The sequence below is a fragment of the Lissotriton vulgaris genome, unplaced genomic scaffold (genome assembly GCF_964263255.1).
Source record: "Lissotriton vulgaris unplaced genomic scaffold, aLisVul1.2 SCAFFOLD_1203, whole genome shotgun sequence".
Taxonomy (NCBI): domain Eukaryota; kingdom Metazoa; phylum Chordata; class Amphibia; order Caudata; family Salamandridae; genus Lissotriton; species Lissotriton vulgaris.
This window is the reverse complement of record NW_028248146.1, coordinates 541,525-556,713: the sequence shown is the minus strand read 5'-3', so window position 1 is coordinate 556,713 and position 15,189 is coordinate 541,525. Positions and strand designations below refer to the sequence as shown.

The 15,189-nt window shown below is 43.1% G+C and overlaps 1 protein-coding gene across 1 annotated transcript; it reads right to left on the bottom strand.

Moving 5' to 3' along the window:
• Positions 1 to 7,481: 7,481 nt before the first annotated feature.
• LOC147664921 (vomeronasal type-2 receptor 26-like) lies at positions 7,482 to 13,766 on the bottom strand. Its single transcript, XM_086949889.1, has 2 exons — positions 13,649 to 13,766; positions 7,482 to 8,365 (listed from the first exon to the last, which is right to left on the bottom strand). Exon 2 carries the CDS (start codon positions 8,361 to 8,363, stop codon positions 7,482 to 7,484), a length of 882 nt encoding a protein of 293 aa, XP_086806015.1. The 5' UTR covers positions 8,364 to 8,365; positions 13,649 to 13,766.
• Positions 13,767 to 15,189: the final 1,423 nt, after the last annotated feature.

Genomic DNA, 15,189 nt, shown 5'->3' with positions numbered 1-15,189 from the left:
CGCCACCGTTCTGCACCTCCGCTCCGCTCCGCTCCGCACTACCGCTGCTGGACAGCTCCCAGCCTCACGCGAAGCCGTCTCCGAAACCCACTCCAACAGCTCATGCACCACAGCGGGCTTCACACCTCCGAGGCCGGTCACCTCGTCGCGCTCCGAGGGTCGGGGGACTCGCGGCTGCCAGCTCTCACTCGGGTCGTACACGGGGTCCGACCTGGGCTATATCGGCCAAAATCTCGTCCCCGACGGCGCAAACCAGGCTCAGCAGGCTCTCCACACCTCCGCCGCAAGCACCAGGCTCAGTGGCCGCGTGATCCGGGGGGGAATCAGCGGTTCCGAGCGATGCAGGAGTTCAGGGGTCCGGGAGCCCTCGGCAAGTGCGACCGCTCAGCCCGCCATCTTGGCCACGCCCCCCCACACCGGCTTTTACGCCAACTTTCACGTTGCTTGCAAATGGTAGTTCTTTGTTATTAAATAATGAAGATTGGTGTGGTATGCTTGCTGGTATTGAATATATCGTTACAGTTTCCCAACGTGTAGTTTGCTGTAAGAATGTCCTGTTTCCTCCTCCACATGGGAGGGTCGATGTTTCCATCTGGCCTTCTATTCCGACCTTGAAAGCAGAGTTCAACAAGATGAGTCGAATACGAGCTCTTTTGTCCCAGAAGGAAGTCGCCCTTACATCTGCGCTTGAGACATTCGTCCTTCACATTGCAAATACCCATACTGAGGTGCATGCCTTATTGAATACAAACCTGCCCCTGCATTTTCAAGCTATATTTGGTGTGATATCAGCATTTTTTCATTTTATTTTTTCGAGTGTCTTTGGTGGTTTCCTGTTAATTCTCGCTTTAGGAGCCGGCATACTGCTGTTAATTTGTTTACTCCAGAATGGATGCACATAATGTGCCCACGACGATCTGCCCCTGCTGCTCCAGCTTCATAATCGGATGCTTGAATACTATGGATTGCTACCTCTGGCGACTCTGAGAGCGGCGTATGGTTTTATCATTCCGGTTCTCATATTTTACTTGCGTGAAACCTGTGTTCCATTGCCTAGATTGTGGATTTGAATGGGCCCTGAAATTTGTGTCTCTGCAACACGGTGTCTCCTGACCCGGATTTTGATCTACTAATGAGTACCTTAGTTGCTCATTAAATAGATTGTTCTGGTTTCGGATTATGGCCTGCGCAGGGGCTCATGGGGTCCTAGGCAATTAGAAAATATGGACTGTGGCACATGACTTTCTGGCGCGCAGTTATCTTGAAGAAAGCCCGAGTTGTCCTCTGATGGTGCTAGAGCATCTGGCTATTGAAGAACATATATGTTCATTTTCATTACTGAGTTGGATGGCTGAAATGTTCATGGATGATAACAACAACTTCCTGATGGAGGCAGTTGCGACATACAGTGCCTATACGCTGTTGGATTGTAGTGAGATTTTTTCTGCTTCATTAACACTTACTGAACTCGTGATTTTTTTTTCAATGATTTATTAATATTTTTAAAAAAATTTGGGGGGAGGGCTTGTTCACACCATGGCCACTCATGAATGTTTTACTAAATTGTTTACTTCTTAATTCAGATTCTTGCTTCCAATTCTCAAGTTTGGCAGCAGGATCCTTGCAATATTGATTGTTCTGTACTTGCATCCCAAGTGCCCGCAGAGCGAATAGACAGTGTGGCTTGCACAGTTTGGGTATTGAAAGAACCTCGACGATGAGCCCAACTGGGCTGCCTGTTTGCCCCCTCAATGCCACCGTTGGACAGTTGCAACTGGTTGCACAATCTGCAGCTGACTTCCATGGGTGCAGTGTATCCAGATTGCAACTTCATAAAGCCTCAAAAGGGCCTTTAGACCCCTGATGTGACTCTGCTAGACAACTTCACAAATTATCAAATACATGTTGCAGTTCACTCAATTCATGGCTCTTTTCCAGCAGCTCCACCTACATTTCAGGTTCTGGAGGGAACCTTAACGGCTCCCCCCATGCTGGCTGGCCATGAGACTCTATGCAGGGATGCAGGAAACATGCCAATGCGTGTCCCCAGCGGTCGCAAGTGTGGGAAGCAGACGTGGCAACCGCCCTCACTGATGGGCAGTGGAAGTTCTGTTTTACACAATCCCGGTCCCTCTCCCATAATTACAGACTGCAGTTGTAGCATATCCAATATTTGCATAGAATGTGCTGCATCCCATAAAAGATTAACTAAAAGGGCCTGATTGAGGATGAACTCAGTGTGCGCTGCATGGTGCCCTACATTGACTTTTTACACCAGGCTTGGGACTGCCCTGTAGAGCAGCACTTCTGGCTCACTGTAATTGATACACTGGATGTAATCACTGCTTACACACCTTACCATTTACAGCTCATAGAGCAATTGGAGTACTTGAAGGAGGTCTACATAGATGGTTGCAAAATGACAGCAATCCTGCTTTTACTAGCACCGAGAGGCAATGTGTTGGGGCTGGAACCCTATGCCGCAGATGGCTGGGTCTTCGGGATGTGGTCTACTGTCAGGAACAGTTAACTGCCTACTGTGAGTTAATGCTGGAGACCCCTACCCCAAAGATAAATGTCCCCCTTAGAGTCATTTCTCAGAAACTAGGCTGATGAGAAAGACCTTTGCGACATCGCTGAAGGTACCTGACCAACCGGAGTCCTCCGCCACTGCGTGCTTAGCCCTTTCGGTATACGGGCTTGATTGCAATCTGATTCAACTGTCACACGCATGTAAGCATGCACCATAGAGGTTTCTTTGTAGAGTGTGGAAATTGTTTTCCCTAGCTGAGTGGTTCCCCCTTTCTTTTTATTCTCCCCATTGTTCTTTACCAATTGTGTGAGTAGCAGTTTTTTTATTTATTTATTAATTTATTTATTGTGCTTATAGAGCACAACATTCATCCCAAGGAGTATCATGGTGCTAAGACAGCTCAAACCTATTTTAAAAGATAGTTTATTAAAGAGGCCTCAGCAATTAAGTCCTAAACAGCCACGTCTTCAGCTTATTCCTAAACCTCATATGGTCATTAATGAGGCAAAGGTCTAAAGGTCTAAAGGAAGTTCATTCCAATGTACGGCCGACATATATGAAAAGGAGGGACCTCCCGCTCTGACCTTTTTGAATGCGTCTAGTTTTAGCCAGAGGAAGATTACAAGACCTCAACTCTCATGACGGAACCTAAAATTCAACTGTGTCCTTTAGGATTTTGTGACCAAGCTTGTATTTATGCTCTAAGTGCATAGCACAATAGTTTGAACTTGGCCCTTTGGCACATAGGCAGCCAATGAAGTTCCTCCAAACACTCTGATGCCGAGCTATACTTATTTTTGTTCCAATACAGCTTTGCTGCTGCATTCTGGGTTACCTGCAGTCGAGAGAACCAACATATAGCACATTCCCATAGTCCAGCTTTGCAGTTAAAAATGCTGAAGTATCATTGTTTCTCCACTTTAGTGAAATCCATATGAAAAGTCTACTCAGTAGTTTTAACATGGCAAAACATTTACCAAACATTACTCTAACTTGGTCTTGCAAGGTTAGTGCATTTTTTACCAAGATTACCAGATTCTTTACAACCTGTTTGGGCTTTGGAACAATGACTAGCGACTGGCGCCACCAGGATGCATCTTAGACTAGGTGTGCTCCTCCAAAAAGTAGCATCTCAGACTTCTCTAGATTCAGCATCAAACAGTGATCTGTCAATCAATTTGCAGTTTCTGAGAGTCAATTAATCAAATAATTTCTAGTGTCCTCATATCTTTTTTCTGTAGCTATCAGCGACTGCATGTTGTCAGCGTAGGAACAAATGTTAAAACCCCATTTCTTCCCGATCATGGCCAATGGAGAGACAGAAGCATTAAACAGAGTTGGACTCAATGAGGCTCCCTGCACAACTCCACACTTAATTGTTTTTGAGTTGGAAGAAAATGAACCTATTTGTTCTCTTTAGGTTCTATTATGTAAAAGTGAGCTAAACCATTGAATAGTTTTTGAGTGTAGCCCATTATCATGTAAAATGTTCATCAGGAGGCTATGAGATACAGTATCAAAAGTCGCCGACAAGTCCAAAAGGATCAGTGTGGCAGCTTTACCCAAATCTACCAGTAATCTAATATTATCCAACACTGCAAGTAAAGTAGCCTCCGTACTATTCATTGCCCTAAAGCCGCCTGTGAAGGATCCAAGAGATAATTTGTCTCTAAATATTCAAATAATTGTTACAAAACCTTTGACAGGTAAGGAATTTTGGAAATTGATCAGTAGTTCGCAAAGTTAGCGATATCTAAACCTATTTTTTTTGCCAGTGGGAATACAATAGCTTGTTTCCATGAATCGAAAAACACAGCAGCATCTAACGATTGATTGTAAAATTGTGTTACAAAGGGGCATATAACAGGTGTTAACCGACAGAAGATAGAATGTGGGCATGGATCCAGCAATGATTCAGATTCTACTTCGGGCATTGTCTTCACTACTTGCTCTTCCGTTAAAGGAACAACTTTTCCTAAGTGAGAGAGTGCTTTATAGTGGGGTTCCAAAGCTTACCAGTTAATATCATCCGGTGTAAGTTGAATTTTAAATATAGAGTACATTTGGGAAACGTTATCAAGGAAAAAGTTACAAACTTTCTCACAGTTATCTTCCTAGGAAATCAATGCCTGGGAAATTCCAGTTGGCCTACAAAGCTCCTTCACTATTTTGAATAGCTCTTTAGTTTACTTAGTATTTCCTTCAATTCTCTTTAAAAAGTATGATTTCTTAGTATGTTTAAGGGCTTTATGATACGTCTTTAGATCCTCTTTGTAGATTAGCCTGTCATCGTTCTGTTTGGTTTTTCTCCATTTATGTTCCACCGATTTGTATTTCCTTTTTAACAATCTAAGATCTGTCTTGCACCATTTTTCATCTGGTGATTTCCTATTTAGTTTGTTTTCTTTCCTGATGGGACACTGATCTTATATGTTGGTTATTTCTAAGCTTAAAATCTCTACCTGTTAGGGGAGTGCCCTAATGCAATTTGTTCTCCTTAAGAAGAGTGGGAAGCAAACAGGTCTGGAGTTATAAAATTCACAACCTTTGTCCCCCTACTGTAATTTTAGATGCTATTTGCAGGACATACTATCCTGGCCCTTTTGAGTGTGCACTTGTTTGTATAAAATATGCTTCTGCTTTGCTTGAAAGCTTTAATAAAAAAAATGTAAAAAAGAAAAAATTGCTAAAAGGACAAACCCTACGCTTGGGTTGGCCTGTGAAAAGAAAGTAAAGAATTGGACTTTCAGAGTGCTTTGCTTTGGATTCCAGTAAGGGCTCAGGTGCTGTTTTTGTAGGGTTGCGTTGACTACTGTGGTATCTGTAACATGCAACCAATTTGTTGAAGAAATGAAAAAAATATGCAAATACCACCAGGGTATTTACGTACACAGAATTACAGTCCTTTTGCTTCCTCTTAGTCTTTTCTCCACTGAATGGCAAGCCAATAATACTGAACCATCTTCTCTTTTTTTTTTTTTTTTTTTATTATCCTCATATTGCGGTTTAGGGGAAAGAATGACAGGCATTTGGGAGACCAACGTCCAACGAGCCAAGTGATTAACTTGAGCTGCCCCTGATCGTCTAACGGAGGGTACAAAAGGCAAGCCTTGCTCTTGGTTTGATCCGTTCTCCACTGCATACCTCCATCTTATTCAATAATTCCATCGTCTCGGTAGATCTTTGACCCATTAGGCACTTAGCAGACTTCAAGTCATGCCAGGAATTATTGTCCGCTTAATCATTGGAATCAAAAAGAAAAAGAAAAAGAAAAGGAAAAAAAAAGGAAAAAAAGACACAGCACAGGGGCCTCTTGTACAGAGAGATAAGTTATTGTCTAGATTCGATATACTTTTCCAAAATCTCCCAGTATTTCATATTTTTGTATTGTTTCCTTTTTCTATCTAGGTTACTAATTCTTATTGCAGTGTTTAACCAGCTTTCATGTGTTGGGGGAGATGGTTTTATCCAATTGATACATATCTCTCTACGTGCTAAGAGAATCATAACAAATAATAGACTTTCTTGATGTTTATCTAGCCTTGTCTGGTTGGATTGAGTATTGAGGTGTATCCCAAAAATAATTAAAGTAATACTCACAGTTATTGGAGTTGCCAGCATTGCAGTCAGAGTCTTACCAATTTCTTGCCAATACGGTATAAGCGAGGGGCACCCACCAAACATATGTATATCATCCGCTTTTTCCTCTCCACATTTACTGCATGATTTTACTGCTGCTCCTCTGAATTTTGACAGTTTTTTAGGAGTCCAGTACGCTCTATGTATGGAGAAAAGGTGGTTTCTTTTTAATGGTGCGGCCTTTACACATGTCCAACATTTTTCTACTGATTTGTTCCACAGTTGGCAGAGATCTGAAACTTCGTTTTGTAAGTCTTTCTTCCATGTCTTTTCAACAGTTGTTTGATCTTCTTTTCCTGTCTCAATTAATGCCCAATACCATTTTGATACTTCTTTCTTTATTGCCGTTTCGCTGATCATTTCTGATTCTAAATTTTCCGGGTCTAAATCTCCTTTTGGAATGGTGCTTGCCCAGCTGCTTAATTGATAATATTTAAACCTCGAAATTTTATGATCTGCAATTCTTTGCAAGTGATCCCATGATAGCAAGGAATTCCCAGATAGAAGTTGTCCCCATTTTTCAATTCCAGCTTGTCTAATTGGTTTTGATAAAGAATCTTTTAAACAATCAGGGGTGCCTGGGGAGTCCCATATTGGAGCCGAGTTACTATAGTATGGAATCTGTGTGATTGCTCTTATTTGATTCCAGATCTTAACTGCATTATTCAGAACTTTTAGTTTGACTTTTTTTGCGTTGACTACTGTGGTATCTGTAACATGCAACCAATTTTTTGAAGAAATGAAAAAAATATGCAAATACCACCAGGGTATTTACGTACACAGAATTACAGTCCTTTTGCTTCCTCTTAGTCTTTTCTCCACTGAATGGCAAGCCAATAATACTGAACCATCTTCTCTTGGAATGGTTTACAAAATAGAATGAATCCTACATTTAGACAGGTGAGCTATACCTGGGAAAATATCATATATTCCAGAAACAGAAATAAAAGAAAATCACAGATAATACATGTTTAACAGAAATTGTAATATGGATACCTGTACAGGAAAGGATTGTACTTAGCAAATGTAGAAGTCACAGACATTCAACAACAGGTTAACAAGGTAATTTATTTTCTTGGTACATAATTACTCAACAACACTTGTAACATACTTTTGTTGATAACTTTTAACTACATTATGAGACCTTGTGCTGAGCCCTTTACTACGTTTGGGATGTGAGTGAATGATTCCCTTTGAAACACTAATAGATTTTCTAACGGAAAAAGATTGAAAAGCAGATGGTATTCACCACAACTCATGATTATCAGGGTATGCATTTGATAGTGTGATTATAAATTACTTCTGGATTCTAAATGCATCTTTTGTTGATAGCTGGTCTGAACAGAATGATGTAACACTTGGGAATGAATATACAGCCCAGCAGCCCAGCACTGGAAGCCAAGATGGCAAAGATCTCCACGGCCACCATGTATCTACCCTTAGTGCTAAGGTAGGCTGGAAGGAAGGACACCCAGACGCTGCAGAACACCAGCATGCTGAATGTGATGAGCTTGGCCTCATTGAATCTATCAGGAAGGTTCCTGGCTAGGAAGGCCACAATAAAGCTGGCAAAGGCCAGCAGACCCATGTAAGCAAGCATCCCATAGAAAGCAGCAATAGAACCGTTGTCACACTGTAGGATCACCTTTCCAGTTTCATACTGAGTGTCAGTGGCTGGATGAGGAGGATAAGTGAGCAGCCAAGTGAGACAAATTACTACTGCTCCCAGTGTGTACACGAGGACCATAGACGCAGACACCTGCGATCCCAGCCATCTGCTTAACCTGCTACCTGGCTTGATGGCATTGAAGGCAATCACAACAGTGATGGTTTTCACCAATACGCAAGACACAGAAACAGTGAAAATAATGCCAAATGCAGCTTGTTGGATCAAACATGTCAATCGTGCAGGGCGTCCAATGAATAGGAGAGAGGTGAGGAAGGCCAGCAGCAGAGATACAAGGAGAGCGTAGCTGAGATCCTTGTTATTGGCCTTCACTATTGGGGTGTCCCGATAGCTGAGAAAGATTTCCAACACACCAGCCGTGGACATGGATAGTACAATAGATACAGATGCCAAAACTGCTCCAAGAAAATCACTATAAGAGAGATAAACACTCGCTTTCTGGATACAACCATCCTTTCTATCAATGGGCCATTGTCCCTCCGGGCATTTTATACAATTTTCCATGTCTAAAATGTAAAACATAAGGAATAAAATTAAGTTAAAGATATAATATTGCAAAATAGTTTATTAACATAACACAGCGTACATGAAACTGAACCTGACATTTTATAAGAAATGCCCCAAAAGTTTCCCCCTGAAACAGGTATAGCAGTTCGTAGACTATAAAGATACTATAGGTACAAAACATTATACATTTAATTTTTTTTCGTCCAGAGTTGTATATAACTCAAACTTGACCCAAAGGCACCAGAGCACTTTACATGAGCACCAGTTGTGTTACAGATGGACACATTTGTTTTTTGTTAGGCAGGGGAGATTAAGTGATGCCTTGAATCATAGGATGTTGAGCTTCACTGCCAAAATTCAAACCCAATTTCCCAGCTTTGAGGTCGACTGCTTTAGCCATAAGGCCACATCCTCTCCCCTTTGCTGTAGATAACATATCACTATCACAGCACTGTCAATTATTGCAATGTGCTTTTGTCTTTCTTAATGTAGACAAATCTGGTGTTTAGTTAAGACAATCTAGTTTCGTGCAATTTGTAGGAGAGTAGGATCAGCTTACTATGGTTACGCCCACTTTTTGCTGGTGTTTCACTGTTTCTCAAATTTAATCTGGCTGGAGCCCTGCTATTCAAGACCCCAACCTAGCTGCTTTCTCTCTAAATTTATTTCATGTACTTTAGGTACACTCTAGATTTGTTACTGGGTTACCCTTGTGAGTCCCTAGTATATGGTACTATAGGTACTAAAGGCATAGGTACCTCAGAGGCCTACCAGGGGCGGAAGCATGTATTACACCACCCCTGGGAAGCTTTACAAAATGGCACCACAGGTCTGCTATTGCAACCTGGGTAAGGTGGTGCAGGCACCCCTTACTAAGATATAGGTTGCCTATATCTACCTTTAATCACTGACACATATAAACCTATCTGTCACTCCTATGGCAGGCCTCATCAATCCTGAAGGCAGAGTGCTTGGTTTTGTGTGAGAGGGTGCCCATGCATGAGCAGGACCCCTCTGCAGCATTCGGAATCTATTCTCTGAGGCTCTTCTGTCATGCAGCCAAACCATATACTCTTAAGTGCATTATAACCTCGCAGTAAATGCTAACTTTGGAATGGCTGCATGGAAACCTGTTGTGTTTGGTGTCAAACACTTTGGAATCCTACCCTAAACCAGTCCTGGCAGCGTAGGTAGAATTCCACCCTTCTAGAAGAAGAGACACGTACACACTGCTCTAACCGGTAATAGTTAAAAGAGCCCTGGCATCACAAAATGGATGCCATAGCCACAGACAAGGGTCTGACCTCCTGCTGCTGGACGAACTCCAGCAGGGGAGGCCTGGACAATAGGTTTCCTGTCACAGGGAGGTGTAACCACATCCCAGACAGGCTTTAATGTATTGGGGCTGGGTGGGTGCATTCAGAGAATGCTTTTCAGACAGTCCTGGGGGCACAGGTGTCCCTGTGTATACCCCAGTTCAAACTGGTTGCAGGGGCACTCAGCCCCTGCTCTGGTATGAAACTGTACAAAGGGAAAGGGGTGTAACCACCCCCTCCCCAGACCCTCCCATAGGTGGATCCCCAGAGTATGTCCAACCCCCTAACTTAGTATAAGTATGGGACCCCAGTCATTAGGACTTCAGATTACACTTGGATGAAACTCTGCAACATATATCCTGGAACTTCAACATTCTATTTCAACTAGAAGATGGAAGAATCTCCCTTGGGGTCAAGGAGTGACTCCCCTGTTCAAACAGGCACCAAGAAGCATCTTGCCAGTCTGCATTTCCAAGGCTTCCGCCAGACCCCAAAGTATCTGTGACTCAGGACATGGACTTTCAGACTTCTCAGAGGTAGACATGAGGTCCCAGCAAAGCTGTGACCTACAGTCCTCACAAGTAATGTGGAACCAGATCTCATGGACACCGTGCACATTTGCAAGTGCATTGAATTCCTGAGCTTTCCTGAAGTTGTGCATTGGGCTACTTGTAGTCTAAGCCCTGAGCACCATCTGTACTGAAGATTGTGGGCCTACACTCCACGAGTGTTATGTGGGCTCGCTTCTAGCATTTATGCTCAAGGCTCCTTCGCGATACAAAGGTAACTCTTCTTTCCTATGGGCTTTCCTGGTTGCTCCAGATGTGCCCTGACTCCCTACCAAGAGGTGAGTCCCTCACACCTTGCTGGTCTGCACTGAAGCCAATCTTTGCTTCCTGTGTGGGTTGCTTTTGCTAAGGCTTGTTGGGTCCCATCCAGAATCCAACACCACAGCACTCGACATCCTTTGTGGGAAAGGTTGAATCCAGCACTTGGTCATTGTTGACACCTCCTGGTCACTGGCAAGTGACCCAGACTCTGTCCCCTCTGCTTTAAGGTTCTTTACATCTCCGATCCACCCTTGGGTCCACCAGGACACTTTTCACTTGGACGCCAGCAGCACTTTGCAGCAGTTCTCCATTGAAATCGATGTCGAAACCCGACACGAAAAGACACTTATGCACCCGGCTTCCTTGGGTGAGGGAACTCGAGTACTCCGGTGCTCCCGTGGGTGTTGACTCTAGAACCTCCTAGTTCTAAAGGGGTTTGCTCCAAGTCTACTTCTAAGTATCTTTACATTTTTAACCGCAACATTTTCCCATAGAAATTAATGGTGATTTCAGCTGTGTTTAGACACTTCACGCCTCCCCTGTGGGTCCCCTGTGTCACTACCTTGGGTGGTTCCTGGTGGCCCCAGCAGTTCTAAAGGCTCTAGGCTTTGTATCTATGTCAGTTGTTTTTCTTATACGACTTATTCATTATATGGTTTGGTACGTCCCTAGGGCTCAACATATATTGTGCAAATTTTCTGTGTGCTAAATAAGTTTACTGTATGTACTTTTGCCTCTAGCCTCATAAAGAGATTAGGGGGATGTATTTAGTATAAATACATATATTTTATGTATATACCTGGTGCGTCTCTCCTTTTATTTGGTCATTCATGAGATTATAGACTGGTAAAACAAGCTGCTTTACAGTCCTTCAGCTACCACTAGGATAGCTTTCAATATAGATTGTCTTTAAACCTACCATCAATAAGGGTTGTTCGGATGGGTGCAAGGTGCCCACTAGAATAGCGGACAGCAAATGCCAGGCCAACTTCTCACACAAATATTTAACAATGTTTTGCTGTAAGATAGCAATAAATTACTTACTTCTTATGGTGTTACTTCAAGTCAGAATGCGCCCCTCTTATTTCATGCATATCAGGTTTCCTATTGCATGAATCTTATTCTCCATCTATGGCCTTTGTGTTTACTCTGAAACTACTAAAATAAATGTTCAGTAAAGAACTTGGGAGTAGATGAACAAAACATTTTTGAGCTAGCAAACTGCCCAATTCATAGAATCAGGCTGTTTGCGACTGTAAAATGCATTTTTATATACAAACACCAAAATGTAATTCTACAGAGTCATAATTTAGGTTTGCAGTCCAGTATTTAGAAGGAGCCAATAATGATATTGACTCTCTGCGGTATGCATTAATGTTTTGCAACTGACTTCCAGTTGCAATACATTTACAATTTACCACCTCCTTACAGGAGGTGGTAAACCATTTGCAAACAGGAAGGAGTCCCCTATGGATCCCTTCCCCTTTGAATGTTACAACATTTATTTTTTCAAGAGGAGGCAGTGGACCACTGCCTACTGTGAAAATATGAAGGGTAAGCATTTTATTGTTTTCTTTTTGAACGCATCTTATTTCCCATGAAGGAAAACCATTTGTGTAAGTTTGTTTTATTTAAAAGTCATCACAAATATGCTGACCCCAGGAGACCAGCATCTCTGTGATGGCTCTCTTTCTGCTGACCCCAGGAGACCAGCATCTCTGTGATGGCTCTCTTTCTGCTGACCCCAGGAGACCAGCATCTCTGTGATGGCTCTCTTTCTGCTGACCCCAGGAGACCAGCATCTCTGTGAGGGCTCTCTTTCTGCTGACCCCAGGAGACCAGCATCTCTGTGATGGCTCTCTTTCTGCTGACCCCAGGAGACCAGCATCTCTGTGATGGCTCTCTTTCTGCTGACCCCAGGAGACCAGCATCTCTGTGATGGCTCTCTTTCTGCTGACCCCAGGAGACCAGCATCTCTGTGATGGCTCTCTTTCTGCTGACCCCAGGAGACCAGCATCTCTGTGAGGGCTCTCTTTCTGCTGACCCCAGGAGACCAGCATCTCTGTGATGGCTCTCTTTCTGCTGACCCCAGGAGACCAGCATCTCTGTGAGGGCTCTCTTTCTGCTGACCCCAGGAGACCAGCATCTCTGTGATGGCTCTCTTTCTGCTGACCCCAGGAGACCAGCATCTCTGTGAGGGCTCTCTTTCTGCTGACCCCAGGAGACCAGCATCTCTGTGATGGCTCTCTTTCTGCTGACCCCAGGAGACCAGCATCTCTGTGAGGGCTCTCTTTCTGCTGACCCCAGGAGACCAGCATCTCTGTGATGGCTCTCTTTCTGCTGACCCCAGGAGACCAGCATCTCTGTGATGGCTCTCTTTCTGCTGACCCCAGGAGACCAGCATCTCTGTGAGGGCTCTCTTTCTGCTGACCCCAGGAGACCAGCATCTCTGTGATGGCTCTCTTTTCCAATGGGTCGCATTTGTGACCTGCCTCTTTAATATTCATGAAGTAGGTTGATTTGTGACCCACTAGGAAATTCATATGTAAAAATAAAAATGTCATACATTAGATATTTTTTATTTTACAGAGTTGTATATAGTGTAAACTTGAACTTAAGGTATCGGGTATCAGAGTGCTTTACATAGCACCAATTGTATTACATGAGGAGTGATTAATGTTTGTTAGGCACAGGGCGATTAAGTGATTTACCCTGAATCACAGGATGTTTGGCGTCATTGTCGAGTCTCAAAACCTGTTCCCCAGATTTGAGGTCGACCGCCGTAGCCATTAGGCCAACTCCTCTTCCCAATGGCAATTTCCCATTCGCGATTTTGAGAAACACTATATTGATATGGCACGCTCCTGCTGTCTGCATCTCACAACGCAGTGCAGTATTTTTGGCTGCTGCACTGCACTGCATGAGAATTTGGTAAATAGACCCCTAGGTTTCCTAATTCTCAAATGTTTATAAGAAGTGTGTGCCACAGAAGATGATAGTGATATTAAACATTTCTACCAGATTTGCCACTTATGGTACATTTGTCTTATAATCTTCACCATAATATAACATCTGTACTTTAGCAGTAATGAGACATTAAACAGACAGCAGTATACAATTGAATTGCTTTGTTCACCTGTGCTATTCGAAAACTCCCCTTCTGCACATGGCACACAGTAGAAGCAACAGATGGGCCTCCCTTCTATAGGAGCTTGACGGTACCCTGGAAGGCAACTCTCAGTGCAGACTGAGCGGGGAATCTTTAAAAAACAAGTGAAGGACAAGAAACACCTTTGAGAAAGAGTGTGAGATATAAACACAATCACTGCAATAGAACAAGAAGGGAAAAACAGTCACCAACTGATCATATAGATCTTTGTTACAAACATCAGCTCACAGGGTAGATGTAACAGGATAAATTCAGGTCCTAAGACAGCAGCGGTGCATCTAGGTTCAAGAACAAGCTCTTTGGTGGGTTTTAAACGAGACCGCAGATTCATTTCATGCAAAGGATTTAACACTAAACATAAAGTAGGTTACAAGAGCATAACAGACACAAAAATAAATGCTTACTTAAAAGGATACTTTTTTTTATGAAACCCATGGTCAGCAAAACTCCGCATTCGCTTGGTTTTGTGCAGCATTGGTTTTCCCAGTAGTGTTCCTAGACGTAGATGCTATGTTATTCACTGAACAATTAGTTGGGAACCCATCAGATTTCTACCAGGGGTCAATGCTGATGGTTGTTCTTAGAGTAAAGAAAACTTTCATTGGAAGAATAATTTGACAAAGAATGAAAATTGATTCAACCTTAGAGTCAACCATAGGATTTGCGGTGAGCAGGCAATGGTAACTAAGAGCTTGAGGCCTCATTTACAAAGGATTAACGCAGCATGGTGCTGCAACCCATTTGGCTGCTCCTTTGCTGCGTTAATTCTGAAGCACAAGGATGCATCATCTCTGCAACTCCATGACAGATCCCTTTGCTCTCCCCTGCGCTAGTTGTAGTCACCGTATTTTTGGCTCTACTTTCTGAGTGATGGTGACTTTAAGCTTGCTACCATCCTGAATCTCTATTCTTGCCTTGTGTTGGTCCTTTTCAGGCCTTTTTCCAGACCTAGAAGCATAAACTAGAGGATAGCTGCTTAATATGATGATAGATCCCTTATTCTTGACTCTAATCCATCTATTGCCTATTGGCTTTGACATAATTATGTGTCCTTTCATCAACCTACCTATAGTAGAGGGTGAATCCTGTAGTCCTGACTTTATATTACATATTGGTATGGTTTGTGTATGTACTCTGACAGAGCTAAGTGTTATTTCATCCTTCTCAGGCCTACAAGGCCCAGAACTAGAGAGACTCCATTTTGCTTTCTGTCCCTGCAGACTGAGATGCTTGCAGGGTAAAGGTGATGTTTTAGTTATGAGGTGCTGTTCACTAGGGGAAAACCAGCCGAGACTGGTTCTTATCGGAGGAATGTGTTTGTCTCTTGGGCCTAGACGTAACATGCAGATGGTCACTGCAGGCTGCGCAGGAGGCCTCGGAGCTGGCACAGGAATTCGGTGGGAGGCAGCCCTCTGTTGGAACTTTCCATGAGGAGAAAACATTCCATATTAGTGAAGTGCAGAGGCGGAGTGAGTCAGTTGGAGCAGAGGAGAGAAGAAGACAGTCGA

What these genes read in the sequence shown, in the direction of transcription:
- LOC147664921 (XM_086949889.1), bottom strand. Translation starts at nt 8,363, where the DNA reads ATGGAAAATTGTATAAAATGCCCGGAGGGACAATGGCCCATTGATAGA.